General features: G+C 45.3%; 3 protein-coding genes across 3 annotated transcripts; 2 read left to right on the plus strand and 1 right to left on the minus strand.

Annotated features, from left to right (window-relative positions):
• Nucleotides 1–10,074: 10,074 nt before the first annotated feature.
• Nucleotides 10,075–11,925, plus strand: LOC136493711 (desmethyl-deoxy-podophyllotoxin synthase-like). The gene is made up of 2 exons (XM_066489836.1): nt 10,075–11,120; nt 11,213–11,925. The coding sequence occupies exons 1-2, from the start codon at nt 10,179–10,181 to the stop codon at nt 11,831–11,833; spliced, it is 1,563 nt and encodes a 520-aa protein (XP_066345933.1). The 5' UTR covers nt 10,075–10,178; the 3' UTR covers nt 11,834–11,925.
• A 63-nt stretch (nt 11,926–11,988) lies between these two features.
• LOC136490786 (B3 domain-containing protein Os04g0386900-like) lies at nt 11,989–13,095 on the minus strand. Its single transcript, XM_066486977.1, has 3 exons — nt 13,008–13,095; nt 12,705–12,904; nt 11,989–12,566 (listed from the first exon to the last, which is right to left on the minus strand). Exons 2-3 carry the CDS (start codon nt 12,897–12,899, stop codon nt 12,261–12,263), a joined length of 501 nt encoding a protein of 166 aa, XP_066343074.1. The 5' UTR covers nt 12,900–12,904; nt 13,008–13,095; the 3' UTR covers nt 11,989–12,260.
• Nucleotides 13,096–13,964: 869 nt separating this feature from the next.
• LOC136492983 (probable DNA primase large subunit) lies at nt 13,965–19,874 on the plus strand. Its single transcript, XM_066489006.1, has 20 exons — nt 13,965–14,267; nt 14,373–14,434; nt 14,882–14,985; nt 15,096–15,177; nt 15,270–15,329; nt 15,452–15,506; nt 15,990–16,009; nt 16,113–16,196; nt 16,279–16,343; nt 16,634–16,682; nt 16,767–16,814; nt 16,919–17,008; nt 17,085–17,144; nt 17,242–17,301; nt 17,533–17,607; nt 17,680–17,765; nt 18,343–18,436; nt 18,522–18,629; nt 18,735–18,819; nt 19,557–19,874. The coding sequence occupies exons 1-19, from the start codon at nt 14,114–14,116 to the stop codon at nt 18,771–18,773; spliced, it is 1,395 nt and encodes a 464-aa protein (XP_066345103.1). The 5' UTR covers nt 13,965–14,113; the 3' UTR covers nt 18,774–18,819; nt 19,557–19,874.
• Nucleotides 19,875–23,581: the final 3,707 nt, after the last annotated feature.

A 23,581-nucleotide genomic window follows, 5' to 3' on the forward strand; every position in this document is an offset into this window, starting at 1 on the left:
TCGGGACGTGGTCGACGTGGTCCGTGGTCGACGTGGTCGGAGCTCAGCGGAGCCGTTCGGGACGTGGTCGACGTGGTCGGAGCTCGGCGAGCTGCTCGGGACGTGGTCGACATGGTCGCAGTCGACGTGGTCAGAGCTCGGCGAAGCTGTTCGGGATGTGGTCGACGTGGTCGTAGCTCGGCGTTGCTCGCGATCGGCGATGGTGTAGGAGCAGTAGGAAAAGCCTTTGCCGTCGATGGAGTATTCGTCGTCGTCGTTGGCTTGTGTGGATGGGCGTGACTTGTTCGTGATTCGACACGGCTCGCTAGATGGCTCGATCGGCTCGCTTGGCGGCTCGCTTTCTTCCTTGTAGATGTATATACATATATACAAGCTACATGTGTTGTTAGCTTTAGCTTTGCATGGCTTCCCTAGATCATGCACGTCTTCTATTGATCGAGTCTTCACTCTTGAGGCTATCGGACACCAGGGCATCATGCATGTACATGCTGGTGACTCCCAGCCGATTGGATCTTGAAGGATACGATCGCCGCCACGGTGCTGGCGATGTTCCACGTTCTTGTCCTTGTTTCTGCTTCCGATCTTCACGGGCTACTCCGCACGGGCAGGAGCACAAGGCCGTCGCCAGACCTCCATGTACTAGACTGCGCTTGTTCAGGTTGTACTTTGGCATCAAATTCGATGCCCTCACGAATGAGCTAGAGGTTTGCCGATGAGATCCGCAGAACGATGACGAGCATAGTTGGATTCCTGACAAAATAATCATACGTATATGTAGATATCTGGACACATACTATGTCATATGATATATTACTTTTCAGATTAAAAAGTTGACTTAGCTTGTGCGAGGTTGAGCGGAAGCTTCGCATGATCAAGTGGAGAATTTCCCCATGGATGATATATGTGTATGCATGGATGACATACGTGTATATGCATGCACCATTACCTTACGTGAGATACATCTTGATTATTTGCCTCCAGATCTTGTCAGTCGGTGTACGAGCAGTGCCGGCAGTACTCCAGGGCTACGTAGCCTAGGGCTACGATTGACGACGCATAGAGCCGGACGTAGATTGACAAGGAAAATAGGAGCACCATGTCCTATTGCCGATATGCCCAGCCTGATTAGTAGAGGATGCAGAGCCGTGTGCACCGATCAGAGGATCCGTCGCTTTCCATGTATCGAAGCTTGCAGTTGTGAGTTCGCAAAATTTGCGCCGTGACGTCTGGCATACGTGCATGTATCGAAGCTTGACATACGCGTTGCATGCATGTTAGATGCATCCGTGCATGTGCACATGTATACAAGCCTCAAGACTTAATTAGCTTGCATGCCGCCGTACGCGTGTATGCGGCTCACGCACATACATGCAGGCTTAATTAGCTTGCGTACGTAGCCATGTTGATCACGTAGTCCTTGGATGAAGACAGCAAGCGAGATTAGACTGTTCGTGATGCATATACAAGTATATGCATGATTAGCTTGCATGCCTTCTATCTTGCTCCTTCCTTATTGGCTTGTTGTTCGTTTGGCTGACTCGTTTGAAGTAGGTGGATACGCCGGGTCGGAGCTCTAGTTTCATGGACGCATCTGGGTCTTGAATCGTCGAGAACCCAGCCGAGACTTGGTGCTGCCGCCTGACTCGGAAGCTAGTACTTGGGCGCAGGCTGGTCTACTGGGTGAAGTCCCGACACAAGCTGGAGGGTTGCCGTCGTGAAGCACGGGTTGCCGCCGTAGTAGATTGATTCCGTCGTCGAGTGATATCAAGCCTGTCAGGCTTCTGAAGCACGTCGCCGTAGGAAGTCAGGTTGCCACGAGCGGCGTCGATCTTTAGATCCCATCTGGTTCGCCGTAGATCAGCGCGCACGATCCCCTAAAGGGGACCCCTACCTGGCGCACCACTGTCGACGAAATATGGTCGGCAGTCCACCGAGGGGGGTGCCCGTGGTGGTAGATTGTCGGTAGACGATGCGTGTAATCAGGAACTAGATGGTGACACAAGGCGCAGAGACAACGATTTAGACAGGTTCGGGCCGTCTGGTCGACGTAATACCCTACGTCCTGTGTCTTTGGTGTATTGTATTGAGATGTATACTGTATGATCTGTCCTCTAGGGGACCCTTGTCTCTCCTTATATACTCCGAAGAGACAAGGTTACAAGTAAAGTATCCAATTTGGTACTATTACAATATCTAGTACAACTTGTAATCTTGCCATGTACGCCTTGATCTCACGGACCGGGCCACCTCGGATGGTGCGGCCCATGTACCATCTTGTGGTACCTGGGGGTATATCCCCCACATTGCCCCAGGAAGTAGAATCAGCAAGCACCCTAGGGTCAGCATAGTAATCAGAAGGGAATGCCACATAAGCCAGCACTCAACATAGGAAAGGTGAACCATGTGTCTACTGAGATAGCGCTTGTGGAACCAGAAGTCATGCTCGGTACTTTCAATGTCAATTCCACTCCTGCCACTGTTCTTTTTTATTCTAGAGCTTCGCATTCATTCATATCACAAGCATTTGTTAGAAACCATAGCATACCCTTATGTGCCATGCAAAATCCCATATTAGTAAAATCATCAGGAGGTAGTATGCAAGCCTCTTACCATTGTCTTTCGACTAGTCTATCCTTAAGGGGGGTAGAGTTCAAAGTGAGCCCCATTATGTTGAGAACATCTGGTATTGATGTGATTTTGGGTATGGACTGGATGAAGCAAAACCGGGCAGTCATTCAGTGTCAAGAGAAGGTAGTTGTTGTGACCACACCGAATGGGGATAGAATCAGTGTTGATGTTGTGGTACAAGCACAGCCAATAGCCATAGTGAACCAGCTTGATGATCGCGTTAACAAGGAAGACCCAGTGGTGGATGAGTTTCTAGATGTGTTCTCCGATGACTTGCTAGGTATGCCACCTGACCGTGACATTGAGTTTATTATTAAATTATTACTTGGAACGGCACCTATAGCTAAGCATCCATATAGAATGGGAGTTAATGAACTAGAGGACCTTAAGAAACAAATAAAGGAGTTACAAGGAGAAAGGTTTCATTCATCCTAGTTTGTGTGGTCCGATGAGTGCTAGGCTAACTTTGAAGAATTGAAGAAGAGGTTGACTACCGCCCTAGTATTGGTTTTGCCAGATTTGAACAAGAGCTTTTCTATCTATTGTGATGCATCTCGTCAAGGTCTTGGATGTGTTCTTATGCAAGAAGGAAGAGTAGTGGCTTATGCATCCCGACAGTTGAGAAAGCATGAGTTAAATTATCCTACTCATGACTTGGAGTTAGCAGTAGTGGTTTATGCTCTGAAGATATGGAGGCACAATCTTATTGGGCATAAGAGTGAAATCTATACTGATCATAAAAGTCTGAAGTACATTTTCACTCAGATGGATCTGAATATGAGATAGCATCGGTAGTTGGAGTTGATCAAAGATTACGATCTAGAGGTACACTATCATCCTAGAAAGGCGAATGTTGTTGCCAATGCTCTTAGCAGGAAGAGTTATGCTAATGAGGTGCAAGTGGCACCTATGCCAAGTGAGTTGTGTGCCGAATTTGAGCGACTAAATTTGGGCTTTGTCACTAATGCAGTGGAGTTGGTGTTGGAGCCTAAATTGGAGCAAAAATACATAAGGGCCAGTTACAGGATGCGAAGTTGAAAGAGATAGCGGAAAACATAGTGATTGGTAAGGCACTAGGTTTTCATATGGATGATAATGGAACTCTTTGGTTTGGGAAAAGACTATGTGTGCCTGAGAATAAGGCTATACGAGAGGCGATCCTTCGTGAGGCACATGAATCTGCTTATTCTATTCATCTCGGAAGTTCTAAGATGTGCTTGGATTTGAAGAAGTATTAGTGGTATGGATTGAAGAGAGATGTTGCTGAATATGTTGCTTTATGTGATACATGTCAGAGAGTCAAGGCTGAATATCAAAGACCTACAGGATTATTACAACCAATGAAGATACCTAAGTGGAAGTGGGAAGAAGTTGGTATGGATTTCATTATGGGGTTACCATGCACTTAGGGAGGTTATGATTCAATATGGGTGATAATGGATCGGTTAACTAAAGTTGCATACTTTATACCAATCAAGACTACTTATAATGGACCAAGGTTATCCCAATTATATATGGAGAGGATAGTGTGTCTATATGGAGTTCCCAAGAAAATTGTGTCTGATCGAGGTACTCAATTTACATCTAATTTTTGGCAGCAAGTACATAGTTTGTTGGGAACAAAGTTGAATTTTAGTACAGCATATCATCCTCAGACAGATGGACAAACTGAGAGGATTAATCAGATATTAGAGGACATGTTGAGAGCTTGTGCATTACAGTACAGTACAAGTTGGCACAAGAGTTTGCCTTATGTAGAGTTCTCATATAACAATAGTTATTAGAAGAGTCTCAATATGGCACATTTTGAAGCTTTGTATGGACGAAAGTGTAGAACCCCGTTGTTTTGGAATCAAACGGGAGAAACTCAAGTGTTCGGACCAGATGTTTTAAGAGATGTAGAAGAACAAGTAAGGATGATTAGGGATAACTTGAGAGTGGCACAATCTCGACAGAAAAGTTATGCTGATACTCGGAGAAGAGAATTGGTTTTCGAAGTAGGGGATTATGTTTATCTGAAGGTGTCACCTATGAGAGGAGTGAGAAGGTTTAACATGGAAGGAAAGCTAGCACCAAGGAATATTGGACCTTTCAAGATTTTAGAGAGACGTGGTGAAGTGGCTTATTAGTTGGAATTGCCTGAGAGTTTGTCAGGTGTGCACGATGTGTTCCATGTGTCTGAATTAAAGAAGTGTTTGCATGTACCCAAGGAGCAGATATCATTAGAAGAGCTCACAGTTAAGGAAGATCTCACTTATGAGGAGTTTCCGGTAAGGATTTTGGAGACGCCAGAAAGAGTTACAAGGAGCCGAGTTATAAAGATGTGTAAGGTTTGGTGGAATCGGTATACAGAAGATGAGGCTACTTGGAAAAGAGAAGAGGATTTGAGAAAAATATACCCACAGTTATTTGAGTAAGCATCGTCCAAATCTCGAGGATGAGATTCATTTTAAGGGGGTAGAATTGTAACAGCCTAAAATTTGCAATATTTTAAAGTAGGAGAATTTGATTTACTATGCATTTTTGTGGGCATTTGAATTTAGAAAATTAATAATTTTGATAAAAATAAAATCAAATATAGGTCAACAAACATGTATGTGCATTCATGCTACTGCATATTATTTTGTATTGCCTGGTTTGAAGTCAGACTTCAAATTAATTTGAATTTGCATTTTGAAATTGCTTTGGAAAATTGGAAAAGGAAAATGAATTTCCCTTCCTTCCCGCGCCTGTGGCCCATTTTGTTTCTTCGTGTTGGCCTGCTCCTCCCTTCCGTAGCCCATTCCAGTTCCCTGCAGGCCCAGTCGTCATTTCCTCGATTTTCCTCTGTGCGGCCAGCTATCCCTCCCGGCCCACTTCTGCGACCGGCCCAGCTCCACTCGGTCGTAGGCAACCGCGTGTCTCCTTCTTCTGTCTCTGAGTGGCTGATGGCTTAGCCCCACCTATTAGGCGTATCTTCCTCCTCCATCTCATGTCCGGCACGGACACCATCACCGCCGAGTCCGCCTCCGCTACTCCCTCGCGGTGGCATGCTACCCACGTCGCCCCGTCTCATAAATACTGATGCCGTGCCTACGCCACCTCCCTATTCCACCTTAGAGCAAGGTTTCGCCCTCGCCTAGAGCTCGTAGCCACCTAGCCCTAGTGCCATCGCCATCGTCAGGTTCAAGCCGCTGCTGCGCGCTGTTGTCGCTTCCCCGCTCGTTTTTTCGGTTTCGGTGAGTTCCCCATCCTCTCCTCTCTCTCTCCCCTGGACCTTTCCATTCAGAAAAACATACACTGTAGGCCCTAAACCGGCATCGTCGGTGAGCTTTTCGCCGCCACCCATGGAGCCACCACGTCAGTCCTCTTCTGGCCGGTCGACGTCATCTCCTCCCCACCCGATTCAATCTCGGCCGCCCGAATCTAATCTGACGGCCCATATCGAAGGATACCCCTTCGCCTTGTAGTTTTGCAAAAGACCCCTCATAAGTATTTAGTTTCTAACCCACAGTCCATAGCGCCTTTCCATATTTTATTTTCTTCTTTTGAAAGCGTACTTTGTTTTGGTTAGATCTAAAATACGTTTTCACCTATTTACAGTTTCGTCACTAATCTTGTTTTAGCCATAAAATCTCCGTTTTAACTCTGAATTGATCCGTTCAACTTGCGTTAGGTTCGTAATTCTATAATCTACATGTTCATACTACTGTTAAGTGTGTTTTCAACTTTTAAAATTCAAAGTTGGATTTAATCTATTATTTTACTAAAGGAAATCTTATTTAAATTCATAACTTATTCGTTTTAGCTCTAATTTTTATGATCTTCGCGCCTGTGTGTTTGTAGTGAGACATAGATTCGTTTTACAAACTTTTCAACTTGATTTTATGCTAATTGGTGTACTGTTCTAATCTATTGCTTTTGTTTGCTATGCATAATTGCTTCTGGATGCTTGTATGTTGCTGTGATTATCGAGTATAGACAGTGAGCAATTCGTAGGGACCAAGAGTATTACTTTGATGTGCCAGATCAACATAGTACTTTGTTCAAGATAAGTATAGCATGGGATCATCCTTGTTTCCTATTCACTTTAATACATTAAATTCATGTTGCACGTGTCACCTTGATAGAGATTCCCTACAATTGAACTTATATCTTGTCACCTACGGGATATGCATTGGGTAGCTTTGCTAGTGCTCAATTAAACCATGATCTTGTAACTTGATTAATGGTATATGCAATAAACATTAAAATATAACTTTTTAGCAACTTGAAAATAGGAGGCTGGAGTGTTTAGCAACTTTCTAAATGCTTCAGATTTCTCTCTCTAAGGACTTATCTGTAAGTGATCATCCGAGACTTACAGTATAGCTGTGAGGGCTACATGGCTCTGGCTTTAGCTCAGTATAAGGACCTTTTCTAGCTTGTTAGTGGTTACCTTTGTTGGCGTAAGAATGGCTTGCCAAATTGGGTATAGGACAACCACCACTCTTATGTGTATAGCCACAATAGAATTGTGCCATTCGAAGGAGGGTTCCTATATCTGTTTGCCGAGTGAATCTAATGGCCCTAACTTGTTAGATGAACCGTTGAAAGGCTTCATAGTTACCCCTACCTGCTCACCTTGGAAGTGTTTTGGGAGTAATTAATCCGGGCATATGGGTATTACGACTTACAGTGAAAGTGTACAACCTCTGTAGAGTGTAAAAATGGTATATCAGTCGTGCTCACTGTCACGAGCGGCCTTGGAACCCTTATGGAATAAATGAACACTAAGAATTATCTGTTTATGTTATTCATTATTCATGTTTACATTGATCATGTGTATTGCTTTCGGAATTGAAACAATTTGTTGCTACTCTTATGCTATTTTTTTGACAACTAAAAATTGAACGTTGTTAAACCTGTGTCAAGCTTTTTGAGCCTCATGAACCTCATGTTACACTTGTTGAGTACGACATGTACTTATGCTTGTTTATTTTTATTATTTGGATAAAAATCCTGGATGGGTAACATATGGCCATGGTAATAACGACTTTCTTGAGGATTACTAGACTTGTGGTCAATCAGTTGACGTCCCTGTGATATGGAGCTTTCGCGAGAGATCTTTTCTTTATACTTTCGCTATATTTATGTGGAGACTCTGTCCTATTTTTTGTGATGTAATAAACACTTGTGATGATACTATTTATAATTTATCGGCTTATGTGTGTGACTTGTCTACAGTCTAGCACTGTAGTAAGAACTGGAAGATGAAAGGTGATGAAATAGAACTGTTTGCTCACCTCTTGCTTGAAATTAGAACAGGTGCTTACATAGAATGGGTAAATAATAAACTAATCATGACTGCTAATAATAAACATACACAAGGATTCACTATTATTATTGCTTTCCACAAAGGAAACCCAGCAAACCATAAAGCTTATCATCTCCCTTGGAGTCGGGAAATTATTCCCACGAGTCGGATAAGTCTTACGAGTACATTGTGTACTTAGGGTTTATTTACCCCTGTTGCAGGTGTAGCTTGAGGAGTAGCCATTATGTGAAAGATTCTTCTGGTAGGCACAGATAGATCCTTATATATTATCGATAGACGTTTATTTTCATTCCGCTGTTTAATTTCTGCAATCTGAACTTGGTAATGTAACAAAGTAATTCTAAGAACTCGGATCGTATGAAATGGACTAAGTATTGTAAACTTATTCTCATTATTGGATCATGGAGCAAAAATGTGGATTATTCGAGCTCTCCCTCGGGGTGTGCTCGACAAAATCCGTCCGATGTAGCTCGTTTTCAGGGTGCTTAGTGTCTGGTGGAAGACAAGCGCCTCCGAAGGTGTATTACCTATGCTCTGTAATTTGAGAATCATTTTCCCACACGGGTGTACTGTACTTTAATGTTATATATTATATGTTGTAAAAAAAAATCAAGCTAGGGAATGCAACTGGCTGAAGGCAGGTGAGCACACTAGCTTGCAAGTACAGTTATACAAACACGCCATGCCGGCGCCGCGCGCTCTGCGGCGGCCGTCTGGAGCTCTATCAACAGTCCCTCGAAGAAAACAAACACACGCCGGCCGGCCAACGAGCTAGGGCCGGCCCAGCAGTAAACACTAGAATATGCCTAGGATGGAGACCCAGTACGAGCACTCGAGCACGAGCAGGCCACGCGTGGGCACGTAAAGGTACGAATACAAAATACTCGTATTGAATACAACCAGTCACCTGCGGGTGAATGGTTCAAATATCCAATCTACACATTTTTTTTTTTTGCGGAAAAATCTACACATCTTATTGTGATTGTTGATTCCGTCATTCTTTGATTATATTGATCCAGACCTCACGTCACATACTCAAGTGTGCTCTGTGCTCAGTGCTGTGCCCTATGCCCCTATGCAATTTGCAAATTTAATTCAGTAATCAGAAATTTAGAATCCAATCAATCTGCTAGGGACAAGGGAGTCAAGTCCTCAAGGTAGGGTACAGGCGTACATACAGCCATATAAGATTTTTTTTTTGTGTGAATTGTCTTGTCTAGCACACAATATTAGTTATAGTTGCTAATTGTTTTTAAATTTCAACAAAATCATCGCATCAGCGGCTAAAAGAAGCTTTTCAAAATTAAAATTATTGAGAAACTATTTGATATCTACAATGTCTCAAGAGAGATAAATGATTTGGCAACATTATATATATTATATACGTATTGAGAAGCTATTGTTGGACGAGATCAATATTAATATCATCACTAATGACTTCGCATCAAGGAACCTTAGAAGAAAATTTTAAGATAATTTAACATGGATGAATTATTTTACATTAATATTGCTTTTGCATGCAGCTAACTATTTATTGTTAATATTTTGTATACCTTATATATTAAGTATTAATATTGTCATTTTATATAAAGGGCTCCGAAATTTTAGTTTAGTGTTTAGGTAAAAAAATACCTGAGGACCGCCCCTCGCTACGGCTACGACAAGGAGCTGATGGCACGGCGTCAAAGAGCTTGGCGAAGTAGAACTGCGTGGAGATGAAGCCACGGTTGGCAACGTGCAAGCTGGCCTGGCAGAGCACTTCCTCGATGTCGCTCTAGCTGCTATTATCTAATTTGGTCCCACTAATGAGATAGTTGTTCTAGCTAATAATTATTAGCTAGTCTATTATCTACGTCTGTTTGATTCAAAAGATGCAATTATTAGTAGATAACTACTATAAGCCAGCCTAATTTGTATAAGTATATTTTTTATTCTCTTTCTCTGCACTGCTTGTTACGTCTTCGAGTCATTTTTCTAAGGGTCCATTAGCTCGCCAGTGATTGACTTTGGAGAGTCCTGCCGAATCATTGTCGCATCAAATTCATTCTCGATGTAATAATGCCCACCTATTGCATCGGATCTGCAAAAGTGATGCAATAGCAGCAATCTATTATATCATATTTGCGTTTGATGTAAGTTGAAACGATGCGATAGGGTCAAAAAAAAAAAAAATAGTAGTATATGTAGCAGGTTGCCACCGCCCTGCAGCCAACCTTCAAATACCATATCTTACGAGCTTCTTTGAGGCATCACCATGGTCCTGGTCCTCGGCGCTCTGGCTATGGAGCAGGTTGCCAACGCCCTGTGCCTCTTCTTGGTGGCTCTCCTACTCCCCGTCCTGCTCCTCAAGCTTAACTGGCATGGCGGCAGCGCCGGCCAGAGGCTGCCGCCAGGCCCGTCGCGGCTTCCGGTCATCGGCAGCCTCCACCACCTGCTGTTCATGCGCATCCCGCTAGCGCACCGCGCCATGGCCGAGCTGTCACGGCGTCACGGCGCGCCGCTCATGTACCTGAGGCTCGGCGAGGTGGGGCTGGTGGTGGCCTCGTCCCCGGCCGCGGCGCAGGAGATCATGCGGGCGCACGACGTGGCGTTCGCGTCGCGGCCCTGGATCCCCAGCGTGCGTCCTGCCATGGAGCGGGGCGCCGTGGGCCTGGCTTTCGGGCGCTACGGCGCCCTGTGGCGGCAGCTCCGCAGGATCAGCGTGCTGGAGCTGCTCAGCGCCAAGCGCGTGCGCTCGTTCCGCCGGGTCCGCGAGGACGAGACCCGCCGCCTCGTCGCCGCCTTTGCGCTCGCGGCGGCCACGCCGGGCGAGGCCGTTAACGTTGGCAAGCGGGTCGCCGCGCTCACCGCCGATGCCACGATGCGCGCCGTGGTCGGCGACCGGTTCGAGTGGCGGGAGGAGTTCCTGCGGGCGATCGAGGAAGGGAGCAGGCTCGTGTCGGGGTTCAGCCTCGGCGACCTGTTCCCGACGTCGAGGCTTGCCAGCTTCTTCAGCAGGACGGCGGGTCAGGTGACGGCGGTCCAGCGGAAGACGATGGAGCTCATGGACCGCGCCGTCAGGCAGCACGAGGAGCAGCGCCGCGCGGCCACGACGGTGGACGACGACGAGGACATCCTTGACGTGCTTCTGAGGGTACACAAGGAAGGTGGCCTCGAGGTGCCCCTCACCATGGACATCGTCAAATCTCTCGTTATTGTAAGTAATAACAACTAGCTGGTACCAAAAAAAAAAAAGTTTGCTGGTGAAGGACATAGATGTACAACGGTCATGGCGTTGAAATTTGGCAGGACCTCTTCAGCGGAGGGAGCGACACGTCAGCGGCCACGCTGGGATGGGCCATGTCAGAGCTGATGAGGAACCCAGGAGCAATGGAGAAAGCGCAGGCCGAGGTGCGCAGCAGGCTCCAAGGGAAGCCAGCGGTGACGGAGGACGACCTACACGACCTCAGGTACCTGAAGCTCGTCATCAAGGAGACTCTGAGGCTGCACCCGCCGCTGCCGCTGCTGCTGCCGAGAGAGTGCATGGAGGACCGCAAGGTGATGGGCTACGACGTGCCGAAGGGCACCATGGTGCTGGTGAACGCATGGGCGATCGGCACGGACCCAGAGCACTGGGACGACGCCGATGCGTTCAAGCCGGAGAGGTTCGAGGATGGCCGGATCGACTTCAAGGGCACCGATTTCGAGTTCATACCGTTCGGGGCCGGGCGAAGAATGTGCCCCGGCGCGACATTCGCGCTGGCCACCGTGGAGCTCGTGCTCGCTTCCTTGCTCTACCACTTCGACTGGGAGCTCCCGGGCGGCGTGATGCCCGGCGAATTGGACATGGATGAGAGGATGGGCATGTCGGTCATGAGGAAGAATGATCTTTGCCTATGCCCTGTTGTTCGTGTGCCACCATATGTGTAGCCATAACCATTATTACCCCCATACCATCAGCATGTGTGCTGCTTGCATTGTTGCTGCTCCTGTCTGTCATATGTATTTCTAATAAAACTATATTTCGGCACAAATCTGTTTCAAATATTCAAACCGGGCATCTAAAGTTCAGTAATATGCGATAACAAAAGTCACTAGTTTCAGAGTGCTGCTGCCCGGCTATGCAGCAAAATTGCATTAGCCTAGAAGAAGAGATAAACAGAGACGAATATAGGTACATGAATTTCTCACGAAACATCAGGTTTCAGCTCTGTCCACATTTGAGTTCAACACGCCACAGGCTGCGCTGCACTCTGCACATCAATGAACCCATGCAGCTGCTGAGTTTCAGGCCGCACTGAGAGTGGCAGACGGCCGCACGACACGGGGGGATACACAACACAGCAGCTGAGGTGAGCTAGTCGATAAGGATCGGGGTGGACGAGGTGTACCCGCCGGCGCGCTCCCGGATCTCCGCGGGGATGTCGGCGCGGAGCACCTGCACCCTGAACACCACGCCCTCCGCCTTGCCGTCGAGCAGCTCGAAGACGCACCCGTCGCCGAGCTTGAGGTCATTGTCCAGCGCGAAGCCCCGCCACCCGGCCTCCAGGCGCTGGATCTGCCGGCCACCCGTGAACCGCATCTCCCAGGACCGGCCGTGCCATGTCACCTTCGCTGGCACCGTGGTCGCCGGGAGGAACGGCGCCAGCGACCTGGGGACCACCTGCAGACAGCCACCAAAGGAGTTTGATCATTGCAGGCCGTAAATAAAGCCTCTTGCATTTCAGTTTAGAAGAGATTACAGCAGAGAAGGAGACTAGTGTTTCAGAAAATGCAAGCAGAGCATGAGCAGCAACAGTACCACTTGAAACGGCTGGTGGACATGAGACTTGCAGAGGATGCATGTGAAGTATGGCCTCCCGAGAAGAGGGAGGACCCCGGGCTGCATGGCACACGGCGTCTCCGACATGGACCGCGGATCAGCTCCGTCTGCAGGGCTCTCGCCGCCGCTGTGTCCGGAGGAGGACATCATCGTCACTGATTTGCCTTTGCTCATGACAACTGCATTCGCAAGCCATGCTGTTACTTTAAGGAAGATCTAAATCAGCCAGAGAATCACATCTTGCAGAGATTGGGTTTGGTCTTTGGTGGACATCTTTTTTACCTTTCCTGGATGGACGACGGAGGGACTTGGAGGACTCTGGTGTCAGGTGAGGACTGAGGACGGATGCGAGGAGGAAGAAACGCACACACGTTAGCTCACGAGATCATTGTAGCCAGAACAATCCGTCCGCTCAGCCCGGCCGGCGGTGGGCCCAGCTGTTAGAACTCCCAGCAGGCCAGCACGCGAAACAACACGGCATTTGTTGGTTTGTTTAGGGATGGAAAATGAAAATGTACCCGACATCCGTATCCGCTAAAACCAGTGATATGGATTTATGTATTTGCATCCGTTTCTAATATGGATACTAAATTGATTTCTCTATCCGATTCTAGCGCCCTGTTTGCTCGGTTGATAAGCCATGACTGAAAGTATTAATGGCTGATTTGTGGTGAGAGAAAAATATTATTCGTTGGCTGAAAAAATACGGCTTATAAGCCAAGCGAACAAGACGTAGATCCATATCCGATAATATCCATATCCGCAAAGAAAACCAGGTATCATGAATCTATTTAAAAGTTCTCTCCATAACTGGCGCGCTGGATCTCTGAGCGGGCCGGGCCGGCGCGCGGTCGCCAGGGATCTTGCCAGCGCTTCTGTTCTCCGCCGCCGATGAGCGCCAGCTGGGCCTAATGTGGTAATCCCAAATCAAGCCCAACTGCCGAACAGCGCGCGTCGCGGCGGGAAAAGCAGGTCTTTTTCCCGCCAAAGCTCCCCAAACTTTCCTTACTCCCGCCGCCGCCCTGGCTCTCCCACACTTAGGACCTGTTTGGCAGGGCTCCTCTCCGGCTCCGGCTCCGGCTCCTCCAGAGGAGCCCTGCCAAACGTTTTCTTGAAGGAGCCGTTTTTCAGTAAAAAACAGAGGAGCCGGAGCCGTTTTGAAGGAGCCACAATTTGTGGCTCCTCCAAAACGGCTCCGGCTCCTCCGGAGGAGCCCCTCAGGAGGAGCCGTGCCAAACAGGTTCTTAATCCCCGCAACAAACCGCCTCCCGCCCGCGCCTCGTAGTCTCCGACGACGCCAGCGCACCGTCCACAGACGCCGGCCCCGGCCGCACGAGGATCCTACTCCGCGCTCCGGACCCGCTGACCGCGCAGCCCCCCGACGCCCCATGGAGATCGTGCGCTCCCATCGGCAGGTCGCCGCCGCAGCTGCCGCAGCCGGCGGCGGCGGTGGCGCGGGGGCCCTGCCTACCTACAAGGCGGCACCGCAGCTCGAGGTGCGGCTGGAGGAGTTCGAGCTCTTCGCCATCGACCGCCTCCGAGGTGCGGCCTCCTGCCTCTTCCTATCCCGCGTGGCTTCCCTTCGTTACTTCCTCAATCTGGCTAACGGTTGCAGTGCGACGCGTTTCGTTACACTGTGATGGGCAGTTCTCAAGGGGATTTCAGATGGACTTTCGCGGGGGAAGAGGCCTGAGGAGATGGAGAAACTGGTGAGCGATTCTCGCCTTTGCTTTTCATGATCTTGGGGGGAAATTGTAGGAGGGAACTATATTTGGAGCATATTTCTGGCGGAAAATTTGGATTTTGCCAGCAGGAGGCTAAGGTTTCGGTGATTGCAGTCTTGTGTATGTGTAGGATCGAACTCTTTGCCTGAGTTGGATTTTCGCTAGTGAATGTGAGGAGACCCTAACTTAGGCCCTTTTGGATGTTACCGTGGTACTACTATCTGAAATTCCAAATTTAATTTGACTATCATTCATGCTTATGGGCTTAACTATGGTCTCAGTTTTGTAGCTAGAATTGTTGCTCTCTCCTCAGAATCATATTGAAGTAAGATAACATGGAAGGTTTTGGATCCCTAGCTATGGACTTAGCATCACACTCTGGCATTTGTCTAAATTTTGTTTTAAATAGAAATGCCTTATACTGCACTTCAGGTCAGTGAATTGTGGAAGACACACATGAGGCACCAGGATCCAGCAGAGACTTTGAACAAGGATATAATATCACACTTTGTGCTTCGCCTAGTCTACTGCAGAACGTAAGCTTAATATCCGTATGTTTATATTAGCTACATATATTAACTATGGTGGTTCACTGGTGGTTCTTTTGACCAACTAAATGGAAAGCTGTATTTGATACAACACACAGGGAAGAATTGCGAAAGTGGTTTCTCTCCATGGAGACTACACTTTTTCGGTATCGCTTTCGGCTTGAGAGTCCTGAATCACAGGTGACTTCCTATCCATTTACCATAGAACTGACAAAGGAAAATAATATGCATTTATACTTTAACTGTTGCTTGTTGCACAACATATGTTTCAGAGGATGCTTATGACTGAGTTTCAACTGCCATACAAAGCACTGCCACACTCAGAGTTTGAGGTATAGACTTTTGGCCTCTAATATAACTGCTGAGGACTTGGATCTTTCTTAACACTGTACAACTGCAGTGTTTAGCTTTTTCCAGTTTGCTTTGCGAAGTGATTTTCGTTTTCATGTTTTAGGCTGTGAAAGACAAGTTGAGCCAAGTAGCGCGTTCCATCGGTCAATCTGCAAATGGTATGCATCATTTGATATTGCCACTATCTTTCACTCATTTTTTATTGCAGAATTCTGTTCAAAACTGGTTGTTAGTATCAGATACAGAATAGGATGCTTCTCTATGATTCGTATTTTTGTGCATCATGTAAGCAGTTATTATAAGGTAGCTTTTATTTTTTCTGTCGTTTCCCTTAAGTCAGCTGGATAGTTCAAAACTTTGTAATAAAAGCAGGCTGTGTGCAATTGAAGAAGCCGGAGATTACTCGGTTTTCTAAAAAAAATCTAAGCAGTTAACATACTGAAACAGCAGATTTACCATTGTGACTGAAATTCAGGTTAAAGGAAATGTATTGCAATTTACAATGTATAGAACAACCATTTGAAACATTTACTGTGTTAAACCTTGTCATCAACTTTCTTCTGTTCTTTTTCTTTCATTATCTGCTTTTGTCTTCTTTTACCGGAAGCTAAGTTCTTTCTGTACATTTTCATTTTTGGCAGTTGAGCATGTGTTCTTCAAGGTACGTACACTTACATGTTTGAGCTCTTTATCCCTTTTCCATTTAAATCTTTTCTTCTGTGCAAAAATTAATTCCAAGTAAATCATATTGTGATCCAATTAAGGTACCTTTTGAAGAAGTTCCTGATCTTGTTGCCAGCCGCCGGGTATTTCTTTCAAAAGGCTATGCTTATGTGGCGATGAGCCAGGTTTGCTGTTAACATGAGAATAAAAATTTCAATTGTTGTTTTGGTTGGTGGCCTTTATGAACATAGCTATGTAATTCTGTAGGTGGTTTCGCTAGTGGTTACTCAATTCCGCTGCAATATCTCAAAGGCACTTGCTTTAACAAACAGGTACATGATACACTAGTTTTACTTTGTTCAGTACCTATGGAACATGTTTTGGAAGCCTTCTTACTTAATTCTCTGCAGGAAATCTCTTGTGGCTTTAGATATAGTATCCACGCTATCTTTTGTTTGGAAATAATCAAATAATTTATCACATACTTGCAGAAAGATCATACCTTGAAAGTTTCCAGTTCTTTCTTACTATGACATTTATGAGAAGCAGTTGGCATTGAGATCTAAACTGAGTGCTCACTGGTCATATTAAGCTAAGATATGTGTAATTGCTTAATGTACAGAAAATGGACAGCAACCATTAAAGAACAAGAAAAAGACAGGTTGACTCCTGTGAGTACCAGAGTACCGCTTCCCTACCTTTTCTTTCAGAATCTTTTTTTATATCCTCTGTGATATCTAATTTTATCATGACAGATTGTCGAAGCATTAAGCAATGCATATTTTGGACCTGATTACTCTCAGGTATGCTGTCTCACCTGTGCAGTTATGCTTGACTTTCCTGAGATTTAACTATGTTTCCCTCTAGTGCTGTTGCCAGCTGAATTGCTTGACTTGTTTTCACACAGCCAAAGGATGCTGTTGACATATCTCTAAAGGATATTGACCAACTGGCTAAAAGTTCTTTCCCTCTTTGTATGCGGCATATGCTAGATAAGGTGAGGTACCTTAAATGTTCCTGTAGATATACATACCTTGCAACCAGGTGTCTCACTGTTTTCATTTATTTTGCAGTTGAGAGAAAACCACCATCTGAAGCATGGGGGTAGAATGCAGTTTGGTCTTTTTCTTAAGGTAATAGTTTTATAGTTGAATGAATTAGAGAAAAACTTTGATATATAGGTACCTAAAATTATGTCACACTAATTTACTTCTGGAAATTATGATCCAGGGTGCTGGACTAAAGTTGGAAGATGCTCTTGCATTTTGGAGGGCGGAATTTTCTCAGAAGGTACATATACTTTTTTGACATGTACTGTATCATGCAAACATTTAACAGAAGCACATTACGACATCATTGCCTCTATATATTAGCAGTGCACACTGAGCTAATATGTTCAAAGATATGCAAAATTAAGCAGTTCTTTTTTCTCAAGGAAATTAAACAGTAAATTTTCCCTGAGTTGAACACGGAAGTAATCACAATTTATGTTGCCTCACTTATGTTGTATCTTTGGATAAGATTGGTTCTGAGCGGTTCGACAAGGAATATGCCTATACCATCAGACATAACTACGGAAAAGAAGGAAAACGGACAGTAAGTCCCTCCTCCATGTGTAACTTGAAATTGCACCAGAATTATTACTTACTGTCACACATGCTGCTCCAGGATTACACTCCATATTCATGTCAAAAGATCATTTCTGCAACACCTGGTGTTGGAGATCACCATGGATGCCCGTTTCGACATTTTGGGTACAATTTCATCCTTAGTCTCCTATAGACGATTACTATGTGCTTATTATTTAGATGGGTGCTCTGAACTTTCTGTTAGCAGTATCAGTTTGTATGTCCTATCTTCCCTTTTTTTCTCTAGATTACTCCTGAACTTTGAGGTGGAAGTAAGATGACATTTGGAAACCAGAAAATCTGAATGGAGCAAGAGGTCTCCAACTTCCAGTTTTTCTAATTAAAAAAATGACACCCAACAAAAAAAAAGCTTAATGTACCAAAAAGAAGCCATAGGTAATTATGAACGAGAAGTTAATATTTTGTTTACTCACATGTATCCAGGTCGAACCAAATAGTACAATACTAAACTACCAAGCAGAGCAATGACACATTTTGCCCTAATTCCTGCCAATATGGTTTCATCTAGTCTCATCCATACTTTTCTATTGTATAGTTTCTTACTCGATTATGGTCACAGCAGCTTCTGTTGTGATGTCACATGGCATGTCAGTTTGTGATGTTTCAAGATAAACATGATTCTACCTTGCTTTGTACCTGATGTTTGCTCCATGCATTTGCTTCTGCTTTATTGTATCTGCAGCGAAGAAAATTTGCGGGCAGCACTTAACAAAATGGGTGTTGGTGGGCATGCATTGGAAGAGATAATGGATAAAGTGAAGAACAGGCATTACCAGGTTCTGTACTTCATTGCCATTGGCTTAACCGAGTAATATGATATCCTTGAACTGACTGGTTTATCTGGCATAATGAAATATACAGCTAGCTTGCACATTAACCTTTGAGACCACACACGGTGTCTCCTGTGATTCTGGAATCAACCATCCAAATCAATATTTCAGTGAAAGCCAGAAAGTTCTGCGAGCCAAAGTGAGTGCAGTAGTTTAATATACACTTGACCTTTTTCCTTATGTTCTGCTGGTTTCACCAACATGAGTTAATGTTCCAATTTAACATGTGTGGCTCAATGCGCAGAACCAAACAATGGAGAGCCAATCACAATCAGCAACCTAAATTGTATCGCAGCTGGAGAAACTATCCATTTTCAAAAACTTACCAGGTCTTGACACCACCCAGCTTTTGCTCTACATTTTCTCTATGTTACCCACAACTTGTTCATGACTTGATGCATTTCTAATGTGCAATGATGAATAGAAGACATGCTGCGCTCCATTTTCTGTTTATGGCATATGTGATTTATACCTCTGCTGAATTCTCTTTTGACTGCCAACATCTTGCGAGTTACATTGGTTAGACCGTTCAAGTCCTGGGGTCAAAGAAAACCCCGTCACCAGTGTTCAAAGCCTGGCATTCTTCTTAGTGCTATGTCGGGGGCATCTTTTCCCCTTATCTGGTTTCTTTTAATTCCCTTCTCACTTCCAACAGTTCTATTAGATATTTTCTATCCCATGTTTTATTGGAACCATGCCACATCCATTTGACAAAATTCAGTTTCTGAATGATTGAAACTGCCCCCGAATAGTGTTTTACTTATTTTTTGTGTGATATTTTGTTTTGCCCCATCCAAGGTTGCCCTTTATTACTGAATTTTCTTATATTAAATGCATACAGCTCTGAACTTTAAGGGGACTTTTATTAAATGTCTGACCTTGTGCCCCTGTCAGTTTTTAACTGATTTGCTGGCTAAAACAGTGTAATTTCTGTAAATCCATCTTTTTTATTAAACATGTGATTTGGTGCATCACGTGAGATTCGTCACCTCAATTTTCATTCATAAACTTCCACACTTTCTACACTAGATACTATGAGCCAACTAATAATCTTCTGGTCAAACAGCAGGTAAGCACTGAAGCAAAATTCATCCTTGATGCCAATTTTGCTCCCTGGTGTTTCCAAATTCCAGCTGCTGGCTTGGCCTAAAAAGAAAACCTCCAGGCCCCAGCTGCTTGCTATCATACCCTACAAGTGATGGCATCACACTCACACTAGAAGTAGAAGTGTTTCCTGGTACTGCGAACCAACAGTAGCAGGTCAAGACGTCTGGACATGTAATTCTCGAAAGAACCAAGAGTGAATATTCTGAATTTAATGTAGGATCAGCTGTGCTGTTATGTTATTGTCAAACTCTTTGAGTAGAAGAGAATTCTTTACTTCTGATTCTGCCCATGTACTATTTTTTTAAATGACTACAAAAGCTTTGTTGTAATTTATTAGAAAAAAAGGAGGGGTTGGTCCAGTTTCTAAGAGAAAACTGTACCTAAAAATCTTACAACTATGAGATGAAAAACTACTCAACAGACAACTAAAAACAACTCAACACATGTTAGCAATCAACTAGATAACACAACTAAAACTTTTTAGAAAACACTAAGCGTGTGTTTGGTTTTGGAATGATGTGGGATGGGTTGGATCTATTTTACTTTTGAGGGTTGGGTTGGACTCATCTCTTGTTTGGTTCGAGGGTTAGAACCATTCCAATTTTTTGTTTGGTTTGAGGGATGGAGTGGGCTGAGGTGGATGACATTTTACACACCCTTAGTTGCTGGTCAACATGTGGCCCAGCTGTCGTCGCGGGGCCCATGTTGTCAGTCACTTCTATTGCTCTTCCTCTTTCGTCAATAGGACTCATGCGCCTCAACGGAGCCGCCCTGCACTGTTGTGGTCGGAGCTCGCCCCATGCCATGGCTGGGGCCGAAACTCGCCCCCGCGCCATGGCCGGGAGCTGGAGGTTGCGTCGCGCCGCCATGGCTAGGCGTCGGAGCTTGCCCACGCCGGCGATGGAGAAACCCCGAGTAGTCCCTGCGCTTGCACTCATCCACGGAGAAGTGATGATGTCCATTTGGATCGAAACGGTTTCTCCGACGGAATATTCCCTGTGCTGGATGAACCCAACCCACCGATCCTGGAACCAAACACTTTAGAAAATGGGTTCGACCCATCCCAACCCACTTGGACCCTTGAACCAAACACGTGCTAACATCACTGGCAAAACCACTGTACGTGCAACATAGATTACTGCTATTAAGGAACTAAGGAGAGATACTACCACCTCTGAGTCTTGGGTAACATAGATAGTCCGCTAGCTCATGTGGATCGTCTCTTAGTGCCACATTGAGCCACCAACACTCTACACTACCTTGTCCCTGGTCTAATGGACCGTACACTTGTTCACACGGATCATCCATGAGAGCACTTAGAACCACAAACCTCTGCATAACCCCTGTCTTGGTCTGGTGGACTGTCTACACTCATTGACAGACCACCCGTCTAAGGATAACTTGAGTGTGTAAACACCTATGTAATTGACGCGTAGACCCCCGTCATTCTGGACTATCTGCATGCCTCTACATGACTTCCCCAAGTATAAATGTAGGCTTTAGTTGGAACCATACCCTACTAATATCGAACCTTATCAACCTACACATTGTGAAAAGTCTACATCAGCCCTTTCTCCTAATGATCCAACTTAGGATGTGATCCAACTTATCTAAGTTAATCATGCACACCTAGCTCTAAGTACCTCTTATGCATATCCAACCCCCTAACATTTATTGCCCTCCATCATATCCCCCCTCAACCTATGCATGACTTACCATTGACTCCTGTAGGGAGAGATGTGAAATGTTCACCTCCTTTTGTGGGTTCCCTGGTGTTAAGCATCACTAAAACTTCATGATGTCATCATCAAGCATGTTAATCATCTATAGTAGCTCACCATGCTTTGCATTCACTGAAATCAATATTTATTTATTAGTATTGCAATGCATTTGTGTTGGTTTGTGCTTAGACTCAAAAATCCTTTTAAGGTACTTTGTGGCCTTCTATTTTTGAATTTCACTAAAATACTTGAAATTATGCCCTAATAAATTTTGAGTGTAAAGTAGGTGCTTTACACTAGTGTCAAGTATGGGGTGTGAATTCAAGTCCAAACCCTTAAAACTTGAGCTCCAAATTTGAATTCAAACTTGAGTTTCAATACTTAGTCATTTTGGCTGTGCTGGATTTCAGTATTGGATTCAATTTTGGGGAATTTATTAAAAGGAATTTCATGAATAAACTTGTTCAAACAATAGCATCATTTTGAAGTATTAAATGTGTACTTTACAATGGTGGTATTGGTTGATGTGTTTGCTTATTAATTAATCACCAATTAATTCACCAAAGTTGATAAACTAACTGTTTTTGCCAAACCCTAACCACTGAAACTGAAGGTTTAAGGTTTCAGTTCATCTTGCCTATGTTCTTGATCCTTTATCTTCTAATCTGGTTTGAATTAGATGTTCTTGCTTAAAGCAAAGTTGGACATTGAAGTATGATGAAAAACTTTTGTTCTTGGAGATTTTCATGTTGCTACATGAAATCAAGAGAAAAAGAGAGGAAGAGGGTTGTTTCAGTCGCTACAGTGTCGCCGGTGACTTGCTTGCTTGACGCTGCCACCGACCGCCTTCCACCGCCTAACGCGCGCGCGACGCGCAGCTGCTGGACGCCCAGAAGCTGCGCCAACGCCCTTAGGTCGCCGAGCCGGTCGTCGAGTCCATCTTCTCCTTTTTCGGCCGCCATCGAGCACCTCCAGTTTGCCGGTCGATTTCACCGCCACTGCACCACCTTCTTGCAGTTCACGTCACCCTCAGCTTCGCCACATCCTTGCCTGTTGAACCAACTCGTGTTAGCTCTTCCCGCCGGAGCTAACCGAACGCCATCGTCTTCCCTGGCGTCGAGCAAAGTGCTGTCGTGAGCCCCTCACCGTGGCCAGGCCACTGTGGCGCATCTCCGCCTCATCTAGCTCATGTTTCTGTTCCATCTTATCACCCTGCTGCTCACTAGCCCTTTGGTTTTCACAGTGGAGCCCTTGACGAGTCGGAATGCTGACGTGTCCGTGAACTACGCCGCCACCTTCGTCCTCAACGGCGAAGACCTAGTTCCGACGTCTCCCAGTTCTAACCAGTCGCCGTTCTGAAGTCGCGGTGAGCTCCTGATGCTAACACCGCTATCTGTTTTACCTCTACTGAGCCCTTATGGCCGGATCGCCGCCGCGTCGGCGTGCTCTGCTTTGTCGAGCCACCACGGCCGCGCACACTCGACAGACCCCTCGAGTGTGTGCGTAAGAGGGAGTTTAGTATGCCGGAGGCCTTCGTGTCGCCGGAGAGCTTGTCGTTGGGCGTAGCCGTGTTGTCGGAGCTCCGTCGTGCCGCCATGGCCGCTGGCGTGCATGCTGTCGTGCTTTAGCTTGTCTTGTGTCGATGTCCGTGAGTTCGTGAGGTCGAGGAGGACGTGTAGGAGTAGCTCGTGTCTTAGAAGTCGCCGTCGTCGATCATTGTCGTCGTGTCGGAGAATCACCGAGCCGCTAGAGTTGCCGTCGTGGTCGTTGTCATGTGCCATCTGGATCAACCGGTACTACTAGGAGGTGCGCGAGGTCGAGGAGAGTCTAGCGGGGTATGTCTCACCACCGGCGGGATACCCGCTGGTCAACGACCCCAATGTTGTGGTCAGCGTGGGCGTGCCCCTAGGCCCCGTTGTCAGTGAGAGAGGGTGAGGGAGGGTTAAGTGAGAAAAGGATTTTTATCCTTTTTGTTTTTTTCTCAGAAAATACTAATTAAGGCTAAACCTTGTTTAATTCATAACTAAATAATTAGAAGTGATAAAATTATGAAATTAATTCTGTGACTTTGTTATGATATGCTTAATTATGGAAACATATAAGTTTGTCAAAATCAGTACTTTTGCTAGGTTAAAAAATTATCTCTTTTAATTAATAAATGGACCTTCCATGATTTTTATAGACTAAAATAATTATCCTAAAATCATGAAACTTTGTGTATATGCTTTTTATGCTTAGACTAGTCTTCATAAAAAGTTTGGCT

The sequence above is a fragment of the Miscanthus floridulus genome, chromosome 11 (genome assembly GCF_019320115.1).
Source record: "Miscanthus floridulus cultivar M001 chromosome 11, ASM1932011v1, whole genome shotgun sequence".
Classification (NCBI taxonomy): Eukaryota; Viridiplantae; Streptophyta; class Magnoliopsida; order Poales; family Poaceae; genus Miscanthus; species Miscanthus floridulus.